The 26,905-nt window shown below is 35.5% G+C and overlaps 1 protein-coding gene and 1 pseudogene across 2 annotated transcripts in view; one reads left to right on the top strand and one right to left on the bottom strand.

The window, feature by feature from the left end:
• The window catches only part of SLC38A6 (solute carrier family 38 member 6), a 63,366-nt gene that overhangs the window by 5,369 nt on the left and 31,092 nt on the right, over positions 1–26,905 (bottom strand). Inside the window, exons 6-12 of the mRNA XM_080807628.1 lie at positions 24,014–24,092; positions 13,542–13,624; positions 13,012–13,070; positions 5,771–5,836; positions 5,483–5,536; positions 3,809–3,888; positions 3,051–3,151 (exon numbers count right to left, since the gene is read on the bottom strand). Of these exons, the coding sequence (XP_080663754.1) occupies positions 3,051–3,151; positions 3,809–3,888; positions 5,483–5,536; positions 5,771–5,836; positions 13,012–13,070; positions 13,542–13,624; positions 24,014–24,092 (522 nt within the window). The remainder of the gene's footprint in view (positions 1–3,050; positions 3,152–3,808; positions 3,889–5,482; positions 5,537–5,770; positions 5,837–13,011; positions 13,071–13,541; positions 13,625–24,013; positions 24,093–26,905) is intronic.
• On the top strand, positions 6,014–8,865 carry LOC308346050 (large ribosomal subunit protein eL15-like; annotated as a pseudogene). The gene is made up of 2 exons: positions 6,014–6,026; positions 8,270–8,865. The product of its transcript is annotated as a large ribosomal subunit protein eL15-like (transcript).

Raw genomic sequence — 26,905 nt, 5'->3', positions numbered from 1 at the left:
GGGAGAGAGAGAAGCAGGCTCCCTGCTCAGCAGCCTGCTGACCAGGGAGCCTGATGTGGAACTCGTTCCCAGGATTCCGAGATCATGACCTGAGCTGAAAGCAGATGTTTAACTGAATGAGCCACCCAGGCACCCTATCTGAATCTTTGTGTGTCTCTGGAGAAGAATTACTTTTATATCATTCTTTTTAATCTATCGATCACCTACCTATGATGAGATTTTTCTTAGATGAATACTCCTCCATTAGAGAAAATGTGGATACTCTGAAGATTTCGCGGTGGATTAAGTCAGAGACAACATTAACAGCCTTACCTGATAACAAGGACAATCCCTGTGTGGTAAATACTTCACTTACATAATGAAAATGTTTAGCCTCTGTGTTCACGTAACAACAGGTGGGTAGGTATACAGACAGGCAGGTAGGTATGTAGATAGGCAGGTAGGTAGGCAGATAAAGATACACAGATATGCCTGGAGCTTAAGTGAACCAGGTTCTTCCAAAAGCTCACTAACCAAAACTTGTTATGAAATGAAGGAATGATGAAGGGATGAAGGAAATCTGGGTTCTACAGTGTAATTCCCTAGGAGGCAACACGGTAACAAAAGCACTGACTCTGGAAAGGTCAGAACTGGATTCAAATCGCAGCTCATTACTCATTAGCTGCAGGTATCTGGCCGGCCAAACCACTCACCCTATGTGAACCTGTACCAGGTAGAGCTCTAAGGGTTCAATTAAGCAATGTATACAAAATACTGGGAACTCACGGAATAAATTTTAGCTCAACAATTGTATTAGTGGCCATCCTTTCTCTACTTTCCCTTCAGTCTAAGCTTTCTTAGAATTTAGTACAGCATCTCATGGTCATTTACATAATTATTCCTCAGGAATCCTGGAGAATGGCAGGCCATTTGTGGCTTCTTCCAGAAAGCTAGTCATCCATGAGGAGGAGGAGGTCTATTTTTTGGATTTTTTTCTCAATGTCAAAGATCTCTAAATAGAAGAGTATTGTGCCAGGTGACAGTTTTACCTTAGAAAAATATACAGCTTATTCATATTAAGTTTCTGCTGAACCCCAACAGGGAACCTGCTACAGTATCTTACTGACATAGAAAAGTATTACTGAGCTCAAGTCTGTGCAAAAGTTTACAAATCCAACAACCAAAACTAGAGCTTATGTAGTTCAAGAATCCTGTTTCATCAGCAATGATCAAAAAAGCTTAACCATCTGCCTTAAATTTCTTTGTAGTTTATCCAGCAGGGTACCATAGTCATACTGAAAATAATGCTTTTCCTGATGGTGTACACAGAGCTCTACTACACTCCTCTTATCTACATTAGTATAAAAAGCAAGAACAGATTTAAATTAATGAATAGCCTTTATTACCATTAAAATAGCACAGAGATAATAAGAAAGGGACTACACAGCAATTACAATTTTCTCATATGCTGAGAACTCCAAGACCATACTTAAACATAGTACTATAGACTTAACATATTTAACTTAAATTCCATTAAAGATAGTGAGAAGTAAAGGGCTAAATAACTCAACACCTGAAATTATAAAATAACTACAATACTGATGATAATAATAGTAGTAACTACCAGTAGTAGCTCTTCTTTGTGGAAGGCTGCTATGTGCCAGATACTATATTGTATTTCCTCCTCAATACAACTCTACATAATTATCAATACAACTCTACATAATTATCCCTGTCACAGATTAGGAGATGAAGAGATTAAAAGGTGAGCTTCCTGTTCAAGGTCACATTAGCTAGTTAGAGCAAACTAGTTTTCTGTACCACATTTGTTGGATTTCAAAATCATACTCTTTCCAATGGGATTAGGAAAGGTAGTTGGTTTAGTAAAGGTATCTGTGGAAGTAAACATTGTCCAAAAACTTGTCAAACTTGGAAAAACTCTGGGAGAGAAGCAAAGTGCCATTAGAAGTAATCATGGCTGTTTAACACCTGCAGCACGTGCACAAGGCTATCAACCATGAAATAAATCAGTCATAACAGCTAAATATCACCAGAGCTATAACAGCCATTTACTTGGAGAGTTGCTATAAAAGCACTCAGAAGCTGAAAAATGTAATTAAGAATTGACAAACTGAGTGCAATCTGTTATAAGGGCTTTGTTTCCAAATTAAATATGTTTGCAAATTAAAGAGCCTACAACATTTTCCTTGTTCCAGACTTCTAAGTTTTACTTTTTCTTAAGGGTCTTTTTGGACAGGAAAAAAAACACATACCATGCAGGCAATTTTCCAAAAATAAATAAAAATTTACTGTTATTGTAAGAATTTAAAAGAATCCTTTACAGAATTTATGGGAAAAGATCATGGAGCATCATGGAATGCACATTGTCAAATTGTGTGAAGCAAGTCTGAAGGCATACAACCATAACCTAAGCGTACAACCATAACCAAGTGTAAACCCTTTCCTTTCTTAACTTGTTCTTCTGTAATTAAGATGATTGATTCTCCCTACCTCCCAAACTGAACTACAGTTTAACATATTAGATTCTCAGTTAAAAAATAAAATCATTATTGCACATTTTTTTCTTGTGGAAAGACAGCAATATCCCTAAGCTTTACTTAGGTGTTTAAGAAAATTTTCATATGACGTTATTAATCTTTTTTTAAAAGATTTTATTTATTTATTTGACAGAGAGAGACACAGCGAGAGAGGTAACACAAGCAGGGAGCGGCAGAGGGAGAGGGAGAAGTAGGCTTCCCGCCGGTAATGCAGCCCGATGCGGGGCTTGATCCCACGACCCCGGGATCGTGACCTGAGCTGAAGGCAGACGTTTAACGAATGAGTCACCCAGGCGCCCCTGAAGTTATTAATCTTGAACTTGATCCACATGTATTAAAAGGAAGAAAATCAGTTTTTTTAAGGCCCATAAAGCTACTACAGTACTGCACTGAATTTTAGCAGCCTAAACAAATTAACTTACTAATGACAGGCAGAAACAAAGTCTATATTCAGGTGTGACATCAACTATAGAATGATTTCTTTAGTCATTGGTAATTAAATAATATACTTACCATAAAAAGTGAGGTACCCAAAGAGTGCAGATACAAAATAAATGAGAAAACTTAAAACAATTGCTGTATGGGTTACATTTTGCATTCTTTTCTTTGAAGGGCTAAAAGACAAAAATGGCAAAAGTAGAAACTATGATCTGAATTATATCTAAAGAAACAAATATTTCCCAAGATGGTTGTCAAGAGGATTCCTTAATTGCTCAAGACATACTTTATTAATAACTACATATCAGAATTTCTGATTTGAAATTACTGCACAAAGATTATTCTTCCAGGAAACATTCTCAAGTTGGACAGAACTAACTCTCGATTGTTTTTATTTTTTTTGTATCTGTAGATATTTATTTTTTTTCCAACTTCAGGGTATTTTTATTAATAATATTAATAGGGATCACACTAAATTTATATATTAACTTGGAGAGAATTTGCATCTTTAGCATACTGAGTTGTTCTTTTTTTACCTTTTTTTAAAAAAATTATGTTCAATAAGCCAGCATATCATTTGTTTTGTTTTAAACTAACACTAAGGGCACCCAGCTGGCTCGGTTTGTAGGGCATGTTTCGGAGTTGTGAGTTCAAGCCCCACACTGGGTGCAGAATTTACTTAAAGACAAAATCTTCAAAACAAATAAATATACTAGCACTTAGAATCCAGTGATGGGAAAGAAGGATTCATAAAGGAGAATGTCATTCGATCTGAAAGACTAAGTAAAAAGAAATTCTTAATGTACTTAAAATATTTCAGGATCCTATGGTACCTTTGAAGTTCACAGTATATTGGCAATATGGAGGTATGGCAGAGAAATGAAAAAGCCATGGTAGGTATGGCATAAACACTCTGGAAAAGAATTTAAAAAGGTGAAATTATTAAATGCTGTTCTAGTGAAGCCACTACTTCAATTGATAATAAACTCAGGTCCCCCCCCCAAAATCAATTTGGTCAAATTTATTTCATCTTGCACAAATCATCTCTTTATAAAATAAGGTGTTTTGTTTTGTTTTTAAAGAGAGACATAAGTATGGTCACCAACAAATGTTTTGCTTGATTGTTTAGACCTCCTGTCCTAGCCAGAATATTTCTTGGCTGGCTTCTATACCATGTTCAGGGTACCACCAACCACATCTAAACGAATACTGAAAATACTAATCACATCTTAGCATTTTTAACTAGGATATGTTTCAATGGGAATGAATATGATATATTCTAGACTGACAAATTCTTAAAGATCCACTGAAATACACAAACATAAGTGTTTTCTTAATTAAAATACTTAAGAGCCAGAGCAAGTTATAAAGCAAACAAAAGTTATCATTTAAGTGAAAATACTGTCTTTATATAATGAATGGTGATGATTTACTTTCTCTTTTTTACCATAAAAAGATTTCCCTCTAACAACTTTAGGCTCTTCGACAAAAACTTGGGATATAATGCCTCCTAAAATATCTGAAGGGAGCTGCAAAGGAAAGCTGTAGCATTTCCTGAGGCTTGATTAGGGGAATGAGAATTTAATTCACAATTTCTTTTAAATATATTGCTCAATGTCCTGGCTTGTCAATTGCTCTACAGAGATCTTTAAGGCAGATAGCCTTTACCATGTAAAGGATGTAGTAATCTCCCTTATGGAGCCAGAGAGACATTTCTTATTGAAAAACTGGGGATAAAAAGGGAAAATTCTTCATGGAGGACTTAGCACACTAACATGCTACACTAATTGAGTTGTGCAAGAGTGAAGGGGATTTAGTAGATTTCAACAGAATCAAAAAATGTAGAAGTTTCAGAAGAAACTGGTGGCAATGGGAAGACTGGGCTCTTCTGGAATAGTAAATTAGACATCCATCCATATCATAGCTCCTGTCTCCTCTGCCAGTGCTCAGGGGCTCTTACAGACATTTCCAGGATCCTGGTTCCCAGAGATGGCAAGGAGACTTGGTCTTCTAGTCTCTACTCCAAGCATCATAAATTTCAACTTTGGAATGTCAGCCAGAAGATACATTGGCAACACTCACTTGCTGATCCAATGATGAGGCTGTTTAGCTACAGACCGAGGTTCTACTCACCGGGGAGGAGTTTTTGATATAATTGGCTGTTTAGCTTTACAAGTCCAGAGGGAAACAGGAAGTCTGTATCCACAGAGGACCTTATTGGCCAGACCAGACATTTGGTAAATCTGTTCTTTTAGGCAGTGGCCCATTTAAAACAAGCTCCATTTAAAGACATGCCAAAAAAAAAAAAAAAAAAAAAGGTGGCTGTTTCATAATGGGCCACCCTGTGTTAAATAATATTATTCTTCTGGTAGGCAACCCTATACTTAACACTTTCATGAAAATTAATTAGTTACAGGTACAAAGACCTAAGAGACCCTGTTATACAAATCTCTTAAAACTTGAAATGTGAAAAATCAACCAAAAGTATCTGTTAATAACTTACACACCTCTTTGGAGAAATGAAAGAGCCTTGGTTTACAATCATCTGTAGCATTTGAAATCTGTTTAAGAGAATTGAGGGGAAAAAGAGAAACCAGCAGTCATTAAAAGTCAGAATACATCAACAAAAATGATGTATTTATTATTAGTAGGCTTTCAAATAAAAATATTTCAAAACAAAGTTCCAAATTGCAATATAGTCATTACTCTTTCATTAATTAGGAAAAAATTCATTATTAGTCTGATTTCTTTTTTAGCTTAAAATAAAAAGGAAGAAACAAAATATAAACTATTACCTGGAAGTATTGCTCTACATAATTTAATGGCAGAGGACAAGGAATGGACCACTTTTTAATTATTACCTGTAAGAATAAGTAGAATCCACACTCAAGATTCTTTCTTGTAAAATTCATGACAAGAAATTGATTTCAAACAGGTCAGCATTAATTTGATTAAACTAATACCATACCAAATAATAGCTATTAGAAGATTCTTTGCTTATTTTATTTTTTTCCAGTTAGAATGGGTCATCCTTTAACATGGTTACCTATCGTGAGGGGAGAGGGGATGCTGTATATCTGTCTAGTGGGGTTCTCTCCCATTAAAGATGGAGAGTCTTCTCATGTCAACTTTCAAAACCCCAAAAGCATCAAGGCATTAAAAAAAAGTACAACTCAAAGTGGGAACATGATGTTTTTAGTGACAATGGTATACTACGGCTATTTGTGGACCTGGCATCAGTAGCAGATAGAGAAAAATTAATAGCAGTTTGGGAAATGGCCAGAGGCAGAAAGAAGTAGGGAACTCATGCAAAGCAGGAGTTCAGGGATTTCTGATGGAGAAGTACTGCACTGCTGGCTTTTTTCAGACTTGTATTACTTTTAATAAATGTAGATAAAGCAGGCTAAGAAAAGAGCACATAGCTAGAGAGTTCTAGCTGTTAAAAAGAAATTTTTTAAAAATTCAAAGAAATCCAGAGGGATGAAAATCTCTCGGGATTTTACTCTGGATTGTGGGTACCACCCTCCTCGACCTACACTTGTGGTCGTGTGGACATTACCACTGTTGCAGTAGTTTCAGGGCACGTAATTACTCTGCAAATATTTGCTCCAGGCTGGAACCCAGCATCCACAGGGGCAAGGGAGAATAAAGGAAGCATTTGTCCTTAGCAGGAGACCAGTAAGTAAATACTAGTCCTATTGCTGTTTGGTATTTATCTAGTTTTTTATTTTAACTAATTCAAACAAAATTTTATATACTGATAAAACAAATCTAAGAAAAACATACACTTCTAGAGTTAAGTTAATGAGTGAACTAAAGAATTACTCTTAATTAAAACCCTCACCAACTAAAAAGAAAAAGAAATAAAAGGGTAAACTGAGCAAGTTGCTTGGATATTTCTAGGTAGGTTTTCAATATGAAATAAAACTAAATGGTCAACTTACCAAGAGGCAAAAAAAAATCAAAAGCAATAATTTCAAATCTGTTTTCTGATATGTTTTCAAAAAAGTATGAGGAGGGGGCAGGATAGAAGCTAGAGCAGCAGGGTGGTTTCTGGTCTCTCTCTCAGCCCTACTCCAAATTCAGTGTTGCATATCTCCCCCTCAGTAGCAGTGGTGTGGGGGCGGCAGCAACCATGTACTGAGCACCTGTGTACCAAGGACTTTGACAAGGTCGGAATGTGAGTGAGCTCATTTATTTTATTAGCTATTATTATTACTTGGCTTGGAAATCAAAATATTTCAAACATGCTCCAAAATACAATATAATGATTCTTTCATTCATTTTTCAATGAATTTCTAGTTAATGAAAAGGTCATTAGCAGTTTGGTTTTATATTAACATAAAATTCAGATACTATAGCTAATTTCCCTGCAGACACCTATCCCAAGCCCAAGCCTGCCCAGTGGGATGGTGAGATGTGCTGTTCTATAAAGTACAGTACAGAATGGGAATAGAAAGATACCCAACAACAAAGTGTGATGGGGAGGGCTTGCTCAGGTTGTAGACAGAACATGGTAAGAAGATAATTCCAGGGGTTAGAAAGACAGAGGGAAAAATAATTCACTGGCATCAAAGGCCCTTCTTTCTCTCTAAGTTCTTCTCATCTTTCAAGGTGCAGCTCAAGTTTAATTTCCTTTTCTCCTGTCAACTGCTATGACTCTTATTCTGAAGCAAATAAAGCAATAATTAATTACGTATTATTGACATGGTTCTCTGTTGTTTTTCCAATCAATTTTTCTCATCTCCCCTATGAGACTGACAGATCCGTAAGAGCAGTGGCCACCAGTCTATCTGAAGCACTGATCATGCCTCACTCAGTGCTCAGAACAAGCAAGGATTCTAACTATAAACCAAAAGTTTTCTATTTTGATCACTGGCTCATTAAAATATTACTTAAAATACTAATCTGCATTCAAGACAGAACTTTTGGGAAGAATGGTAATCCACTTGTTTTCTAAAATGGACCAAAAAAGGTAAGTCCATCTGGTTACTGTCATTCTGAGTCACTGCTAAAATAAAATGGATTTTAAAAATTTTAGATATTTCAGAGGGGGCAAAATTTTACGTTAAAATTTTTAGACAAAATAAGGATCTGGGACAACAGATAAGACTAGGTTTTGGGGCACCTGAGTGGCTCAGTTGGTTGAGCTTCAGACTCTTGATCTCAGCTCAGGTCTTGATCTCAGGGTCGTGAGTTTGAGTCCCATGTTGGGCTCCACACCAGGCCTGGAGCCTGCTTTAAAAAAAAAATTTTTTTTAAAGACTTAAGTTTTGCTTTCTATCTGGTGGCAGGCATCCGCTCCAAGGTCAGCCAAGATGGATGTTTAAAGTACATCCAGGAGCTATGGAGGGAGAAGCAGTATGGTGAAATGCACTTTCTTCTTAGGGTGCACTGCTGGCAGTACCCACAGCTCTGTGTGCTCCGTAGGGCACCCCCTCCCCCCAATTCCCCACCCAAGCCAGCTGATAAAGCACATGGACTGGGGCCCAAGGCCAAGCAAGGTTACGTAATTTATCAGATTCACCATAGTGGCCCCAAACGCCATTCCTAACAGTGAGACCTCGAGCAAGCCCGTCCCATCATGGTGCTAACCAGCTAAGGTTTCCCAGAAGCCTTCAGTGGCCTGCAGAGGAACGAACTGGATGCCACTGTGGGTCTCTGAAGAGTCCTGAATTCTTACTGGGTTGGCAAAGATTCCAGGTACAAATTCTTCGAGGTTATCCTCATTGATCCATTCCATAAAGCCATGAGAAGAAATCCTGACACCGGGTGGATCACCAAATTAGCCCACAAGCACTGGGTGACGCAAGGGCTGACATCTGCGGGCCACCAGAGCCACGAGAAAGGGCCACGGGTTCCAGCACCCCATGAGCGGTTCTTGCCATGAGGCACGGGGTAGACACAATACTCTCTGCTAATATAAGTAATGTTTGTAAAATCCTTACCTAATCAACAATTTAGCTCAGTTATGGCTGCTTAAAAGTGTTCTTTGTCTGTCAAAATGAGTTCTCTGTAGATTGTTTCATGAATGCATTGCCAAATTATGAAAGTTAAAGTGCAATAATGTTTGAAGACTGTAAGTGATGGTGTGTCTTGTTCCTAATAAGATAAACACTTTCGTCTTTGCTTTACGTCATTAGGGAGTTTATATGCCAGTGTTTAAAATGCTGTTCAGGGGGCACCTGGGTGGCTCAGTGGGTTAAGCCTGTGCCTTCCGCCCAGGTCATGATCCCAGGGTCCTGGGATCGAGCCCCGCATCAGGCTCTCTGCTCAGCGGGGAGCCTGCTTCCTCCTCTCTCTCTGCCTGCCTCTCTGCCTACTTGTGATCTCTCTCTCTCTCTGTCAAATAAATAAATAAAATCTGAAAAAAAATAAATAAAATGCTGTTTGGTATAATAGGTATAAAATAAATTCTGTAAAAGTGGATGGCAGAAGCTAGCCATGTCACTTGTGGGTGCATGTAATGAAACCTACAGCTTCACTGGGGTGATGTAATATTCTGCTGGTTTACTCTCAAATGGTTGTTTTTAGGGGTTTGGTAAGAACAAGCTTTTTGAATTGGATTTTGCTTGGAAATGTGAAGAACATCCAAATCCCTTATCATGATCATATGCAGAATAATAAAGTTAACTAGGGCCCACATCTTTAGGTTTAATCCAATATCCCACTTAAGTAATTGTTGCTTTTCAAAGAATAGTTTTAAAGAATGCCACCATTTTTAGAAGAACTGAATAAACCTATTGTAAGAGGGTTCTCTTACAAATGAAAATAAATCCTCCTTAACCTAAGCAAAATTGCCTTGATTTCCATAGTACCACCGAGGCTCACATAAAAGGCGGAGGCTCCTAATTCTATCCCATGACTCTGTGGGATCTATAGAATACTGAATTTCATACAAAGCAGCCAGTAATGGTATTTACACCAGTGTATATTAAAACTAGTAGAAATTGAACATTAGGTAAATGAGAAGAATTTACCTTAAGATTTGTAAGCTAGTAACCAATGCTAGGATTGGGAAACTGGCAGCCATCAGATAAGCTTTTAAATATGAGAGTAAAAAATTAAAGTCGGCTTTGATCAGAATTTTAAAAAAAGACTAAGTTACGATTTACATTATTTGGAGAGTGTAATTTAAGAAAGTAATAGATTTCTTGACTGATTTTTTAAAAAAAATTTATATTAAGAATTTTTAAAAATGTGATATAGATATTATATAGATTTATAAATGCATATTGACAAAAACAATAAATGGAGCCATTGATACCATTCCAAAAAGTCTGGGTTGATATACACATGTATCCTTCCCTAACTATTACGTATTTCTAAACCTAATTATTTAGAAAATCTAAAATAAAAGTCCCAATTAAAAGGAGCATTTTTTAAAAAGTGTACAGTGTCTTCACTGTCCCGTTGTAGACCAAATTTAAGTTGTGCTCACCAGTAAAAATTTGAACAGATGGTTTGTAAAGCATTACAATAAGTACAGAATAAGGGCCTTATTTCCATATGACTGCACAGTAAGAAATCTGCATCAAATTTAAGAGTATCTGCCAGGACAGAAATGAATATTGTGAAAACTACAAAAGACATGCCATATCAATATATTTCACATACTTCAAACTGCTGACTATAAAAACCCAATTACTCTTACCTATGCAATGCTTGGATTGCCAATTATCTGTGAGGAAAAAACCGAGTGTTATCTAAACTGATTCTCTTTCACATCCATATGTTCATTTGCATACATAGGTCATCCCTAACCATACAGATGTTTCTCAACCATCAGTTTATGAAACTGGACTACTTTCTAGCACCATATAGAAAAATAAACTCAAAATGGATTAAAGACCTTTAACTAGGAATAAACATGAGACCTAAAACCATAAAATTCCTAGAAGAGAACATAGGTAGTAATTTCTCTGACATTAGCCATGGCAACATTTTTCTAGACATGTCTCCTAAGGCAAGGGAAATGAAAGCAAAAATAAACTATTTGGACTACATTAAAATAAAAAGCTTTGGCACAGTGAAGGAAAAGCACCAGCACAACAAAAAGGACACCTACTGAATGGGAAAAGATATTTGCAAATGATATACCTGATAAAGGGTATCCAAAATACATAAAGAACATATACAACTCAATGTCAAAAAAACCAATCCAATTAAAAAATGGGCAGAAGACTTGAATAGACATTTTTCCAAACAGGATATATAGATGGCCAAAGGACATATGAAAAGATGTGTCTTTTTACTAATTATCAGGGAAATGCAAATCAAAACCACAATGAAATGTTACCTTATAACAGAATGACTAAAATAAAAAAGACAAGAAATAACAAGTGCTGGTGAAGATTTAAAAAAATACAACCCTTGGGCATTGTTGAAGGGAATGTAAATTGGTACAGTTACTATAGAAAACAATATGGAGTTACCCCAAAATATTTAAAATAGAAATACCATATGATTCAATATTCCATTACTGGGTATTTACCCAAAGAAAACAAAAACAATAATTCAAAAAGATATATGCACCCCTATGCTTATTGTAGCACTATTTACAATAGCCAAGATATGGGAGCAACCTAAATACCCATCAATAGACAAATAGGTAAGAAAGATGGGTGTGTGTGTGTGTGTGTGTGTGTGTACACAATGGAATATCACAACGCCACAAAAAAGGGTAAGGTAGTGCCATTTGCAACAATATAGACGGACCTAGAGCGTATTTTGCTAAGTGAAGTAAGACTGAAAAAGACAAATACCATATGATTTCACTCATTGTGGAATCTAAAAAAAACAAAAAACAAAAAACAAATGAATAAAAAACAAAAAGCAGAATCAGACCTATAAAAACAGAGAACAAACCGATAGTGGCCATAGGAAAGCAGGGAAGAGAGGTGGGCAAAATGGATAAAGGAGAGTAGAAGAAACAGACTCCCGGTTATGGAATGAATAAGTCATGGAAATAAAAGGCCCCACATAAGGAACATAGTTAATGTACTGAAATAGCATTGTATGGTGACAGATGCCAGCTATAGTCATGGTGAGCAAAACATAGTGTATAAACTTATCAAATCACTGTTGTACACCTGAAACTAATGTAACACTGTGCCAATTATACTCAAAAAATAAAGTACCACTGCAAAAAAAAAGTCCATTTATGGTGAGAATAACTGTTGTCTCCCTTTTCAATGTGGAACCTAAAAAGTGTATGTTCATGGATGTTACCTAAACTTACTGTGGTAATCATTTTGCTATATATGTAAGTCAAGTCTTTATACTGTACACATTTAAGCTTATACAGTGATGTATGTAAATCATATCTAAATTAATTGAAAGGGGAAAAAGTATATGTTCAATTCATTTGCCTCTAAGATAGAAGTCAGACAATTTGAGGTGGGGACGGCAATGATTTTTAATGCTGATAAATTCAACAAATGATTAACTGTAAACACTGTTAAGTATTTTAGTTTTAAGAGCATCCATTAAAGTATTTCTGAACACTACCACCAGGGTTCCTTCCACTTCATTTAAATGATCTAAAGTTGTTTCATCTCCGCATCCCAACAGATAGTTCAACCTAAATTAAATGCATCCTGGATTGTTGTGACAGCTTGAAAATCTGGCTCTATAATATGGTTTAACTACTGGGGTGTTGTGTTGTCCTTTGGGTACCATTTTTCTTTGACTCATTTTCAACAACAAAGAAGCGTTTAATCACATACACACCCAGTATTATACAGAAATAAACAGATACACACATCTATGCAAAGAATTAAACTTCATCTAAGGTTTTAACAGAGTCAGTGTGCTTTCCTTTCTAGTTAACCAAAAGAGATACTGGATTTGAAAGGCTGCTCTAGCTAAGCCTCTTCAAAATAGGTACAATAATTTTGTGGAATAAAAGTGCTTTTAGTAACACACTGAAATAAAACTCTGACAGAAAACAGAGTTAAAAGATAAAAAGAAGACATTAACACAGTAAGTTCAATTTTAGTGAGGAGATAAGCAATATACTGTATTTTAAACTTACCACAAGAGCAAAGAACACCATAAAGAAAAATGATAAACTACTTGTGTAGCCAAGAAAGCCTGTAAAATAACAGTAAAATAAAAAGCAATTTATAAGGAAAGTGATCCTAACATACAGCTAAAGCTATACATCTTGGGCATGTTTTCTATTACAGTGCTTGGTATCTGGGGCTTAGGGCTGAGAATAACAACATTCCAACTATCTGTCACAGATCATTTATGCAGCTCTGTACAGCAGAATTGGAACTGGCTTACCACTAATGGTACACTGTAAGGAAAGGCTGCTCTTTAATGTTCCACTGTAAAGATTTTATTTTAGTGGGGCAGACAAAATACTACTACAAACCAAGTAATAGGCTAACTAGGCAAGGCTGAAGGCTGAACAACCTAAAATAAGTCCAAGTTCAGAATTATTCACCGTTACCACCCTTCTGCTAAAAATGTGGTACTGTGAAATTTAAAAGCCTCTTAACGTTATCTTCTTTCTTCCTTCTTTCCAAACAAAAACTGTCTTCTTCTCTAAAGACTTACCTATTTTAGGAAGAAGCGCAAGAGGGAACACAATGCCCACACAAATGATTATTAGTAGTGTTTGTCCATCAAGATACCAAGACCTAGTAGAAAAAAAAAATAGTCCTATCTTAGGCACAGGAATCCAGTGCTTGTGTTTACACACACACACACACACACACACACACACACACACACACACAGTTATACCCCTTATAACCACCCATTACGCAAAGCCTACTTCCTTTCATTAAAATATGTTCTTGTGAAATCTTATTATTCTTATTAATGAATTTATATTTAAAAAGGTATCAAAACAATGAGATGTCATTTTTCAACTACCAAATTAGCAAGTATTTAAAAGTAAGATAATAGTCAATGTCGGTAAGGAGTGACAAGGTGTACACAAACTGGTGAAGGTAGGGGTGCCTAGATGGTTCAGTCGGTTGAGTCTGGCTGTTGTTTTTGGCTCCTCATGATCTCAGAGTCCTGGGATTGAGCCCCAGGGTCAGCTTCTGTGCTCAGGGGGGGTATTTGCTTGAGGATTTTCTCCCTCTTCCTCTGCCCTTCCCCCATGCTCGAGTGCACACACTCTCTTTCACTAAAATAAATAGATAAATCTTTAAAACTGGTGAAGGTAAAAACCGTGTATATTACCTTTCTGGAAAGCAATTTGGCAAAAGATATTGAAAAACTTCAAATATGTAATACTTACAAAAGATTATTAAAAATAAACAACCAGGGACGCCTGGGTGGCTTAGTCAGTTAAGTGTCTGACTCTTGATTTTTGCTCAGGTCATGATCTCAGGGTCATGAAATGGAGCCTCCAGATGGCTCTGTGCTGGGTATGGAGCCTGCTCAGATTCTCCCCCATCTCCCTCTGCCTGCCCCCACTCCTCCCTGCTCATATGTACCCTCTCTCTCTCTCAAAAAAATAAATGAATAAATAATCAGTTGGGGTGCCTGGGAGGCTCAGCCGGTTAAGTGTCTGTCTGACTCTTGATTTCAGAGTTTCAGCCCAGGTCTTGATTTCAGGATCATGAGTTAAAGCCCTGCACTGGGCTCCATGCCAGGTGTGGAGCCTACTTAAAAAGTAAGTAAATAAATAAATAAATAAACAATCAACAATAAGGACAAAAATATTTGTAAAAAGATGGTTACTGAAAACGTTTAAAATACTGAAAATTGGAAACAAATATCTAAGACCACGACAATTTTAAAACAAATTATGGTACTACAGGATGATTATAAAAAAGAAAATTCTACACATATAATAATATAATGAATAATATAACAATATATTGATATGAAAACACCCTAAATATACACAGTATGATTAGCAATTTTGAGGAAAAGCATAGATTAAAAATGGAAAAGAGCTGCAACATCTTGATAGCCATCATCTTTTGGTGGCAGAATGATGAGTAATTTTTCTTCTTCACAATTTCTATATTTTTCAAGTTTTCTAGAAAGAGCATGAATTACCAGGAAATAAAAATTACATTTTTCATATAAAGACATTAGAATATTAAATTTAAAAAAGGTAGCTTAAAAGTATGATGATGTATTTGATTACCAAAAAAACCCTGAATGAACATTAACAAAAAAGTCAGAAGGATATTCTTAAAATACCAGAAGGAGACATTTCTGTGTGGTAGCAATATGAGGAATTTTTATTTTTTTCCTTGTTTGCATATAGATGGTTTCAATTTTCCAATATAAAATACATGTGTGGAAATTTTTAAAAAGTTAGAGTTAATTCCCCAAGAATTTAATAGTAAAGACTTCACTTTAGTATGTAAAGGACAAACAATTCATGAAAGGAGTATAACTAGTAAATACACATGAAGAAAAATCCAATCTCTGGTGCTAATTAAAGAAATAAATACGAGGCTGTTGAAATTAAACTAGTAAAATTATTCAAAAAGTAATCTTCAAGGTTGTGGCACAACTGGTCCTTCAGGCATTGCTAGTGATCTTGTCAATTAGTACTACTTCTGGGAAAACAATGACATTATGTAGCAAATGCAATAAAAACATGGTAATCTAAGAAAATAATCTATAATATAAAGAATTCTATGTGCATGAAGCTATGAATACAACATTACTATAACGTTAAGAAGCTGGAGGGAAAGTCCTATAAATTTAACAATAGAAAATATTAGGCCAATAAAAGCATATTCAGTGGAATGCTATGCAGTTAAAAAAAAAGACAATTTAGTAAAATGGAAAATACTAACAATGAAAATATAAAATATATGATTATTAACTATGTTTTAAAAAGCTTTTTGAGAAAAATTAAAAGGATAAAACAGTGATTAGGTAAGAGATGTTATTATGTCTGATTTTTATTTGCTTTCTTTTCTGAATTTTCTATAATCATCTTTTCACTGAAACATACACATATACACACATGCAGAGTAGTAACCAAGTATAGTTAATGTCAATATGGCAGCTGGAGCATCAAAGACAATAGGGTTTTTTTTTCCCAAATCATTTGGCAGGGTGCCTGGGTGGCTCAGTGGGTTAAAGCCTCTGCCTTAGGCTCAGGTCATGATCCCAGGGTTCTGGGATGGAGCCCCACATCAGGCTCTCTGCTCGGTAGGGAGCCTGCTTCCCCATCTCTCTCTCTGCCTGCCTGTGATCTCTCTATCAAATAAATAAATGAAATCAGGGTCAAATCATTTGGCAGATACTCTCAGAATTCCCAGCTGGTGAAAATGCATCCTCTTTTTCTACCAGGTAGCTAAAGTCACCCACTGACATGTTAAATTAAGAAAATGGATACATTCCTGGAAACAGATAATATATCAAAATCATGAGAAATAAAAAATATGAACAGAGCAATAATGAGTAAAGAAAATGAATCGGTGTCAAAAACTTCCCAACAAAGAAAACCCCAGGACCAGATAGTTTTACTGGTGAATTCTACCAAATATGTAAAGAAGAATTCATGCTATTCTCAAACTCTTCTAAAAAACTGAAGAGGGGAATACTCCAAAACTCATTTGACAAGGGCAGCATACTCTAATACGATAGCCAGATAAGGACACTACAAAAAAAGAGAACTACACATCAATATACCTGATGAATACAGATGCAAAAATTCTCAACAAAATATTAGCAAAATGAAAATAATGGCACATTAAAAACATCATACACGATGATTAAGTTGAATTTATCCCTGGAATGCAAGGGTGGCTGAACATATGCAAATCAATAAATATGATACAGCATGTTAACAGGATGAAAGATAAAAATCATACGATCATCTCAACAGATGCAGAAAAAGCATTTGACGAAATACAATAAAACGTTTATAATAAAAGCCTTCAACAAATTGGGTAGAGAAGGAATATACCTCTAAAGTCCATATACAACAAACCTACAGCTAACATCATATTCAAGAGTGAAAGGTTGAAAGCTTTTCTCTAAGATCAGGAACAACAGGGTGCCCACTCTCACCACTCTTATTAAACATAGTACTGGGAATCTTAGCTAGAATAAATCAGGCAAGATTAAAAAAAAAAAAACAAAATAAAAGACATCCAAATTGGAAAGGAAATAGTAATTCTGTATTTGCAGATCATATGATCTTATAGGGAGACTCTCCTAAAGACTCAACCAAAATGGCTGTTAGAACTAATGGACACATTCAGTAAAGTTGCAGTTAGCAAAATCAACATACCGAAATCAGTTACATTTCTATACACTAACAACAAAATATCTGAAAAAGAAATAAAACAATCCCATTTACAATAGCATCAAAAAAATTAAAATATGTAGGAATAAATTTAACCAAGCAAGGGGAAGATGAGTACATTGAAAACTACAAGATAGGACTTCAATGACAGAATTTGAAGAAGAAACAAATGGAAAGATAACCTGTCTATGTTCATGGTTAGGAAAAATTCATTTGTTAAAATGTCCATGCTACCCAAAGCCATCTATAGATTTAATGCAATCTCTATCAAGATTTGAATAACACTTTTTATAGAAATGGAACAATCCTAAAAATTTGTATGGAACCACAAAAGATCCCACAAAGCCAAAGCAATCCTGAGAGGGAAAACAATACATCATACTTCCTGATCTCAAACTGTACTACAAAGCTGCTGTAGTTATCAAAGCAGTATAGTACTGGCATAAAAATAGACACATAGGCCAATGGAATGAATAAAGAGCTCAGAAATAACTCTGTGCCCATATACAGCCAAACTGATACTGACAAGGGATCCAAGAGTGCTCAATGGGGGAAAAAGTGTCTTCAATGAACAGTGTTAGGAAAACCAGATAAACACATGGAAAAAAATGAAATTGGTCTCCTATCTTATACCACTCACAAAAATTAACTCAAAAAGGATTAAATGGATTAAAGACTTAAATGTAGCACCTGAAACCATAAAACACAAAAACATAGGGGGAAAGCTCCTTGACATTAGCCTTGGCAATAATTTTTTGGATATGATACCAAAAGCACAAGCAACAAAAGTAAAAATAAGTGGGGTTACATCAAACATGCAAAAAGCTTTTGCACAGCAAAACAAACAATAAACAAAGTGAAGAGGCAATCTATGGAATGAAAGAAAATATTTGCAAACCATATAACTGATAGGTGGTTAATCCAATTGAAAAATGCACAGAGGAAAACAATGGCCATTTTTCCAAAGAAGACATAAAAATGGCCAAGTACATGAAAAGATGCTCAACATCACTAATCGTCACAAAATACAAGTTAAAACCACAGTGAGAGACCACCTCACACTTGTTAGCATGGGTATCAAAAAGACAAGCAATAACAAGTGTCGGTGAGGAAATAGAGATAAAGCAATCCTTGTGCACTGTCAGTGAGAAGGTGAACTGGTTCAGCCACTATGGAAAATAGTATGGAGGTTCCTAAGAAAATTAAAAATAGGGGCGTCTGGGTGGCTCAGTCGGTTGAGTGCCTGGCTCTTGATATCAGCTCAAGTCATGATCTCAGGGTCTTCGGATGGAGCTTAGCAAGCAGGAGTGCTCAGCCAGGAATCTGCTTGTACATTTCTCTCCCTCTCCCTACCTCCCCCCTCATGTACATGCAAGTGCTCGCACTCTCTCTCTTAAATACATACATACATACATACATACATACATACATACATACATCTTTTTAAAAAATTAAGTGATCCTGCAATGCCACTTCTGAGTGATATGTCCAAAGGAAATGAAAACAGGATATTGAAAAGATATCTGCATTTCCATATTTATTGCAGCATTATTCACAGTAGGTAAGATATGGAAACAACCTAAGTGTTTGTCAATGGATGAATGAATAAAGATGTGGAGGTGTGTATGTATGCATTTATTTTTAAATACCATGTATATATAATATATGTGGAATAGTGGAATATTATTCCATGAGAAAGAAGGAAATCTTGCCATTTGTGACAGCATGGTTGGATTATGAGGGTGTTATGCTAAGTGACAGAAGTCAGGCAGAAAAACATCATTACTGTTTATCACTTAACATGTAGAATCAGAAAAAGCCAACCTTGTGGAAACAGAGTAGAATGGTGGTTACCAGCAGGACTGGGGGTAGAGGAGGCAAGGGAACTGCAATGTTGGTCAAATGGTACAAACTTGCAGTTATGGGATGAGTAAATTCTGGGGATTTTGATTGTAGTTAACAATAATAATATACCTGAAAGTTGCTAAGAGAGTAGATCTTAAATGTAACAGTGATGGTGGGGTTAGCTAACACTACTGTGGTAATCATACTGTAATACAAAAGTGTATCAAAATGTTGTACACCATAAATTTATACAATGTTACATGTTAATTATATTTCAATTTAAAAAGAATGAAAGAAAAGGTTTTCCCCCACACGGGTTTCAGCCCCTGTCTTCTAACATGGACTTCATGATTCACTGTGTCTCTTTTATTCCTGGTTTCAGAGGAAATCCTTTGTAATGTATCTTTAGTGGGTATTGGTGGGTGCCAACGACTTCCTTTTAAACAGAACAAAAGAGGGAGCAGCAACAGAAATAGCACCATGATCACAACTTTCCCTTTTTCACTCTAATCCATGTCTTTAGGAAATGCCTGTGTCAGATCCTAAAACCTGTGCACAAGTATCGCTAGTACTCACAGACCCGAAGCTGTGCTCCCTGGATTTACATGAGCCTCTCAATCCCTGTATGGAGGAGGACCTAAGGGCACAGAGAGTAAGAATACAAAATGATACTGCGCAGGTTCATCTTCTAGTCACTCTTGACTAAGTATCAAAATGGGAACCTCAAAACATCCCTCATTGAGGAACACTTTGCAACTAAATTTCTGGAGCTGGCAAAAAGCCCAGGGCTCTACCCTTAAAATCTCCTTCCTTCAGTGACCGAATAACAGAGCCAGACAATTGCAGTGTCAGGAGGAAAAAGACCCAATGGAGCAGCAAAGCAGATTCCATGTGTTAGCTCTGCTGTCCCTACCATCATGAAGGTGGAGTTGTGCAACGGGCACGTTGATCCTTAGGATCCAAAACTCTTGCATAAGAATAAACATTTTGAAATCCTGAACTTTACAACTTATACTATTATCACTAGACTATGTCAGACCATAATTCACTCATGCCCAGAAGCCACGAGACTGCCCAGAGCACTGAACTGTGGGATTGAAAACAACGTCACCTCCTCTCAGCAGTCTCTCAGCGTCACCGTTACGGTATGTTAGCGCAAGAAGAGACCTCAGAGACCTTTTGAGTCAACAACTTCATCTTATATGTCTGTAAAAGCAGCAAAAAGTTGAGAATGATCTTAGTGACAGGAGAAATGGAAATAATCTCTACCCTCCCCTTTTTTTAAATGATTTATTTGGGGGAGAGAGAGAGTGAGTGCACATGCACACAAGCAAGGGGAGACGTAGGAGGAAAGGGATATAGACAGGCACGAGGCTCCTTTTCACAAGCCTGAGATCATGACCTGAGCCGAAACTAAGAGTCAGACGCATAACAGACTAAGCCACCCAGGCGTTCCTGATCTTTACTCTTGAATAGTCACTCTTGAGTTTATGGTATTTTTCAGTTACTGCCTCATTTTTCTCAAGATGGTGCTTTCCTTTACACTCTCCTGGTCACAGGATTGAATTTTAAATTCCTAATATAAAAAGAACTTTATTGCAAAATATAATTTCTCTATCCCTAGCTTGGCTACTGGTTATTATTAATTATTTCTTCTACTTATTAAGGTAGATGAATAAAGCCAATTGTAAACACAGTGCTTTTCTTTATCATTCAACTATAGGGCAATTCAGTAACATACACTAAAGGTAGTTTAGATTTGATATGCATGTCACAGGCAACTGAATTGTGTTTGGCAATGGATATTTTCCAAAGAACAGAGATGATTAAACTTGGAAAATTAAACCCAGCCCGAGAAATACAAACCAGCAAAAAGTAATCTCCAAAAGCACATATTAAATAAGTATATTTTATAAATCAAGATTTTAGAAGAATATACTACCCTTAAATTTTTTCCTAGGAGGAGAAAAAGAATTATCTAACAGAACCCCTGTTTTCCTACTGTAATCTAAATACACATTCCTTTAAGCCAAAAGAATTAGAGTAAAAAGTTTTATACTTCCTAGAAAACTTGTTTGATCTATGGATTTAATCCTATATGATAAAAATGTTCCAAGTATGAAATATAGAGTATAAATCTTTAGCTGTATTGCAAATGCTTTGGCATGCAGATGCTTTTTTCCATATTTTAATGAAAACCAGATTTATTTATAAGTTGCTTTAATTTCATTCTCGAATGGAATGGAACAAGAGTATCGTATGTTCTGAATTAGGATCTTACTCACATCCCATATCAATTATGTAACTCAAATGCAAGACAACTTAATTGTGTCAATCATATTCCACTGACAAGATCATTAAATGTTAACAGAGAGCTTCCAACTTTTAACAGCCATAGATTTTTAAAATATAAATTATTCTCTGAAAAGTACAGATGCCTCATACAAGTTTGGGATAAGTATTATAGCTTCTGACTTCTAACAGTAATTGTTGAAATTAGAATATTATGAACATAAAGTTTCTTTTTGATAACATCTTTAGAAAGGTTTATATTTCACAAAGGTACATCAAATCTCACAGAAAATAAGCACACATGAAAGACCTTAAGTGCAATTTATTGTCAATCAAACCCTAAAATAAAAGCATAACAATATCACATTATCTCAGAAAAAATAATGCTATGTAACTTTATTTAGAAATAAACTGCCCTAGATAGTTGTCAATTACCATAATATTTGTTTCTTAATTATTTTACAGCATTAAGCTTTGAAGATTGGTGATTTATCTGCATTCTAACCACTTAATACAGTCTCTTATTGGAGTTTTTTACAACTCTGAAATACAAAACAAGCAAATGTACTTCACGTATAAAACAAGATGAGGCTGTTAGAGAGGTGTACAATTTTCAACAAAACACAGATGATGCAAACTGATCATAGTATTTTGAAGTATAACCTTAAAAAATTCATTTCTGACATATAAAATATCTTTTTTTTTAAAAGATTTTATTTATTTATTTGACAGACAGAGATCACAAGTAGGCAGAGAAGCAGGCAGAGAGAGAGGAGGAAGCAGGCTCCCCACTGAGCAGAGAGCCCGATGTGGGGCTCGATCCCAGGACCCTGGGATCATGACCTGAGCCGAAGGCAGAGGCTTTAACCCACTGAGCCACCCAGGCGCCCCTAAAAATATCATTTTAATCAATTTTCTACTAATATGAGTAAAATGGGGGTTAATTTTTATTTTTTTAAACAAATGAGGGAAAAAACCCAACAAAATAAATGGTAACTGATTCAAAGTGAAAGCTATGGTAAAAGTATCACATTTAGAGAAAGAAGACCCAAGTTTTAATAGCAGTTCTGTCTCATACCACCTTAATTATTTCTAAAATTTTATATGCATGTTATCCCTCCTCTTTCCACAAAGACATATAGCAATTTAAAAAAATGTAAAAAGAAGTCACCAAATTCAGGAGCAAGGAAAAGGCAAACACGTGACAACTATTAGGATTAACAGTTTATGTAATATATTCAAATTTGACTCTGACCTTCCTGGCAGAGCAAACAGGGAAAGTCGACCTTTACTATAATTATTATTATTGAAATTTCTTTTACTTTTAATTGAGGATATATCTGACATTCAACATTCAGGAATTTAATTCTCCACATTTACACTATGCTATCAGCTTACAAGAGTATGTATATATATAATATCTTATTTGATCATCTCAACAGCTTTCTTAAGAAGGCAATATTGGTATGTCCATTAAGACAGGTGAAGAAACCTAAGGCTCAAAATTAAGTTATATGGCCAGAAGAAGTAAAATCAATTTCCTGAGGTCACTGACATGGATAGAACACATGTCTCCTTACTCCTCGTCTAACATTCCTGATTCTACTTCTCATTGCCTTGAGTTCTTAGCCCTATACTATAAATTTGTCACATAGAATTTTTTGAGTAATGGAAGTTGTCCTGAATATTTTTACAGCAAATGAAAAAGTGAACTTCACATAGCTCTTTCTTATAGCAATTGTTCATCAAATTAAGGGCATAAAGCTTAAATGAACGTGGAAACCCTACAAATAATAAAGTACTACAGAAAGGCACAGTATCTTCTGATGATGAAAAATCATTAAAGACTTCCAGTTCCTATTCAGATCTAAAGTATACCACACTTGCCTTTTATATAAATATGTATTTGCAGTTGTCTAAGTAGAACTTTTTCATGGAAGTCGAGTTGTAAAAGCTAAAAAAGTTAATTTTGAAAATTTGCCCCGCAGTCCAGAACAAGTACAAATATTAGAGCAAAACCACCAAATATTTAAGTCCAAAAGTCTGATGGGTTTTTGTGCTGTGGTTTAGAAAGTGTGTGAAATAACTTGATGACACTTAAAAAAATTTATTCTGTTTTTTCAAGTGTATTTTTCTCAAAATTTCTTTTCCTATGCAATGAAAAGAAACGTATAATAAGTTTGCTTTCCCATAGAAAGAGATGAGTCAATAGTCTTTTTTTTTTTGAGTCAATAGTCTTTAGAACCCAGTATTTTATAAATAATAAAGGAGAAAGGAAGTATAATGTGGTTTAGTATTGTTTATAGTATTGTTAAAAACCAGGAAATGAAATCATTAAGTCCCTGCAAATCATTTATTTTTTCAAACCATGCTTTAGAATAGAAATCTCACAAGTGCAGTTATAACTTTACCACCGTGGTTTGTGGAGAAGCGACAGCAGTATGATCCCCTCCCCTCCTTTGTTTAAGACCTTTACACTCCATACTTCTCACCATCCTGCATTCCTACCTCCGTCTTTCATATTCCCAGAAATTTCTCCTTTCCTCTTCTCTAAGAGAGAGTTCCTCCCTATCCTGTCCATTTTACCATATCATTAATAAATACTTATTGAATTAACAAATGAGTGGATACAACATGAAATATTTTTTCTTACCCAGTATGGTCTCCAGACAAAAATTCTGAAATAGCAGCAGGAAGCTCTGTTTTAATAATTAAAAGATAAGATGACATAGCTGCAAAAAGGATAAAAATAGTTCCTATTAGAATTCTATAATTTTTAGCCATTTAAGAATAATCTATACAGAAACACAGATGTCCATTAGGACTTTGACAACATGTGGAAGATTAACTCATACTGCACTATCCCAAAGGTATAGACACACCAGTAACTTTGCAGAGAATAACTGGTAGTTCATTAAGTATCCTTTGTTTACATTTCAAACCCAATACAAACTGTCTAGGTAAGAGAAATGGTCTTAATTACAGGCCATTTATAAATAAAATTTTCTTTGAAGTTTTGCATAAATTTGTGTATGTTTTCAACCCTGTTCAAGGCACTAGAAGTTAGTTTAGCAATAACTGATAAAAAAACAAGAGTTTAATAAGTACAGCTAATAATTTTGATTACTTGTTTCTTCTTACTAGAGAGAGACAGCCCCCCAGAAGTCTCCCTCTCTCCCACTCCCTCTTCCTTTCACTGCTTGCCCCCAACACACATAACATTATGCATGTTATTATAAAACAAAAATGAAATGTATAATGAATTATGTTTTAAGTTGTCCCTAAAACTGATTAGAAAAGATTCAATGGAAACCATTATGCATATTAAAGGGACAAAACTTACAACTTTTATTCCATTTTATTAACAGTTGGGATCATCTTTATTATGCAATCACAACCTGAAGCTAACACTGCTTCTTATATTTTATCTGACAGGATCTAAGAAAGAACTAGCTTTTATAGCATTTTAATAATGATCCTATTTCTGATGTAGCTATTAAAAAAATACTATAAGGGGCGCCTGGGTGGCTCAGTGGGTTAAAGCCGCTGCCTTCGGCTCAGGTCATGATCCCAGCGTCCTGGGATCGAGCCCCGCATCGGGCTCTCTGCTCAGCAGGGAGCCTGCTTCCTCCCTTCTCTCTCTGCCTGCCTCTCTGCCTACTTGTGATCTGTCTGTCAAATAAATAAATAAAATCCTTAAAAAAAAAAAATAAAAAAATAAAAAAATACTATAAACCTTCCATCATATATTAGGAAATTTTTTAATATGGTCACAAAATATAGAACTCACTTATAGGTAAATACTTGAGTTTAAGCTTATATGTTTAAGTATACAGAAACCCAGATGACTGGAATCAAAACTCAGTTTAACAGAGTAATAATCTCTCTTTCCCCAGAGATTAAGGATATCTTAAAAAAGGACCAACAAGAATATATCCAAGAAGAATAAAGAGTGTACTCTGTACGCACATTAATTTTATTACTTATTTATATTTCAGGAAACATTTCACTTTCTCCTTGGACCTACAAAAATTAAGAAAACAAATGAATGCCAAATCTGAATGGTAAAAACTGATTAAAAGGTTCGAATGTAGGGGCGCCTGGGTGGCTCAGTGGTTTAAGCCGCTGCCTTCGGCTCGGGTCATGATCTCAGGGTCCTGGGATCGAGTCCCACATCGGGCTCTCTGCTTGGCAGGGAGCCTGCTTCCCTCTCTCACTCTCTCTGCCTGCCTCTCTGCCTACCTGTGATCTCTCTCTCTCTGTCAAATAAATAAATAAAATCTTTAAAAAAAAAAAAAAAAAAAAAAAAATAAAAGGTTCGAATGTTTAAGAAGAGTGTGTTTTTTCCAAACAACATATGTAAACATAGCTAAATTTCTCCACAATTATTACAGTGCTGCGTGACTACTTAAGAAAAAAAAAAAGAAATATAGTAGTTGCTATATAAATTTATATGAAGATAGACAATAAGCAGATACACATAATTTTTTTAAGTAAAATGACATACCCATGGCAAAATAAAATTTAGAACAGTTAATACTCACTTTTCTGCAATGAAAATACATATATATACATTTTCCAGTTTATGACTATTTATTCTCCCCCCCAAAATGCAGTTGTTGAAGTATAGCTTTTTCCCCAAGAAGTACAGTACCTTTCTTCAAACTTTTTTTGTTTGGGGACATTACAATTGATTGTATATGAAAAGGTGTTCTGTATTGTTCATACTGTCAAAAGGAAAAATGCTATCAATTTGGCACAGAACAGAAGGAAGGTTTAGATTAACCTCCTCCACTCAAGGATTTGGAGGTCTGTGTTTATAATACTTTATCTATTCCAAAGAATCACACACATATGGTATAATGAAAATCATGAGCTGAATTTTCTGAAACTGGCCTAGAGCTGTTTAAATGTATCTTGCAAGGAAAAAAAGAGGGAAAAGTACCTTGAACATAAGGAATGCAGACTTCCTATACAATGTAATTTATTATCTGCCCATCAGTCTTTCTTGCTTGGATTAATCCAACACCACATGCATTTCTAAAGTTTCAGACATTCATCTCTTTCAGTAATTTTCTATTATTTCTTTTAGATCTTTAGTTGTAAAAGCTTCAATGAATGTGATATCATATTTCTTTCTAATATACAATCTGTCATTCTTCCCAGAATTTCTATTAGCCCCTGGCTAATCATCTGATCACTTTTATCCTCTGTTGTAGCCTTAACTCTTTGGTTTTCAAATGGGAGTCCTATTTCATTAGATTCCAGTCTGAAGAATCATGTATATTTCAAGAAACATGAACTCACCAAACATATGTTTCTCTCTTAAAAAGAGATCTCAGCATACAAGATATAATAAAACATGCAAAATACTGCTTCTTTCTTAGTGAATGCTGGTGTTTGTTTTAGGAGCTACAAAACCACACAACTCCCGATGAGGAAAAGCCCCACTAATCAAGCAGGTAAAACAAAAACACTATCCTTTTCATTGTCTTAATCATTTTTTCTTAACCACAAGTAAACCTCCATTCGAGGACCTAGCACC

The sequence above is a fragment of the Martes martes genome, assembly GCF_963455335.1.
Source record: "Martes martes genome assembly, chromosome: 7".
Taxonomy (NCBI): domain Eukaryota; kingdom Metazoa; phylum Chordata; class Mammalia; order Carnivora; family Mustelidae; genus Martes; species Martes martes.
The sequence above is the reverse complement of the archived record's forward strand: the minus strand, read 5'-3'. Positions and strand labels throughout refer to the sequence as shown.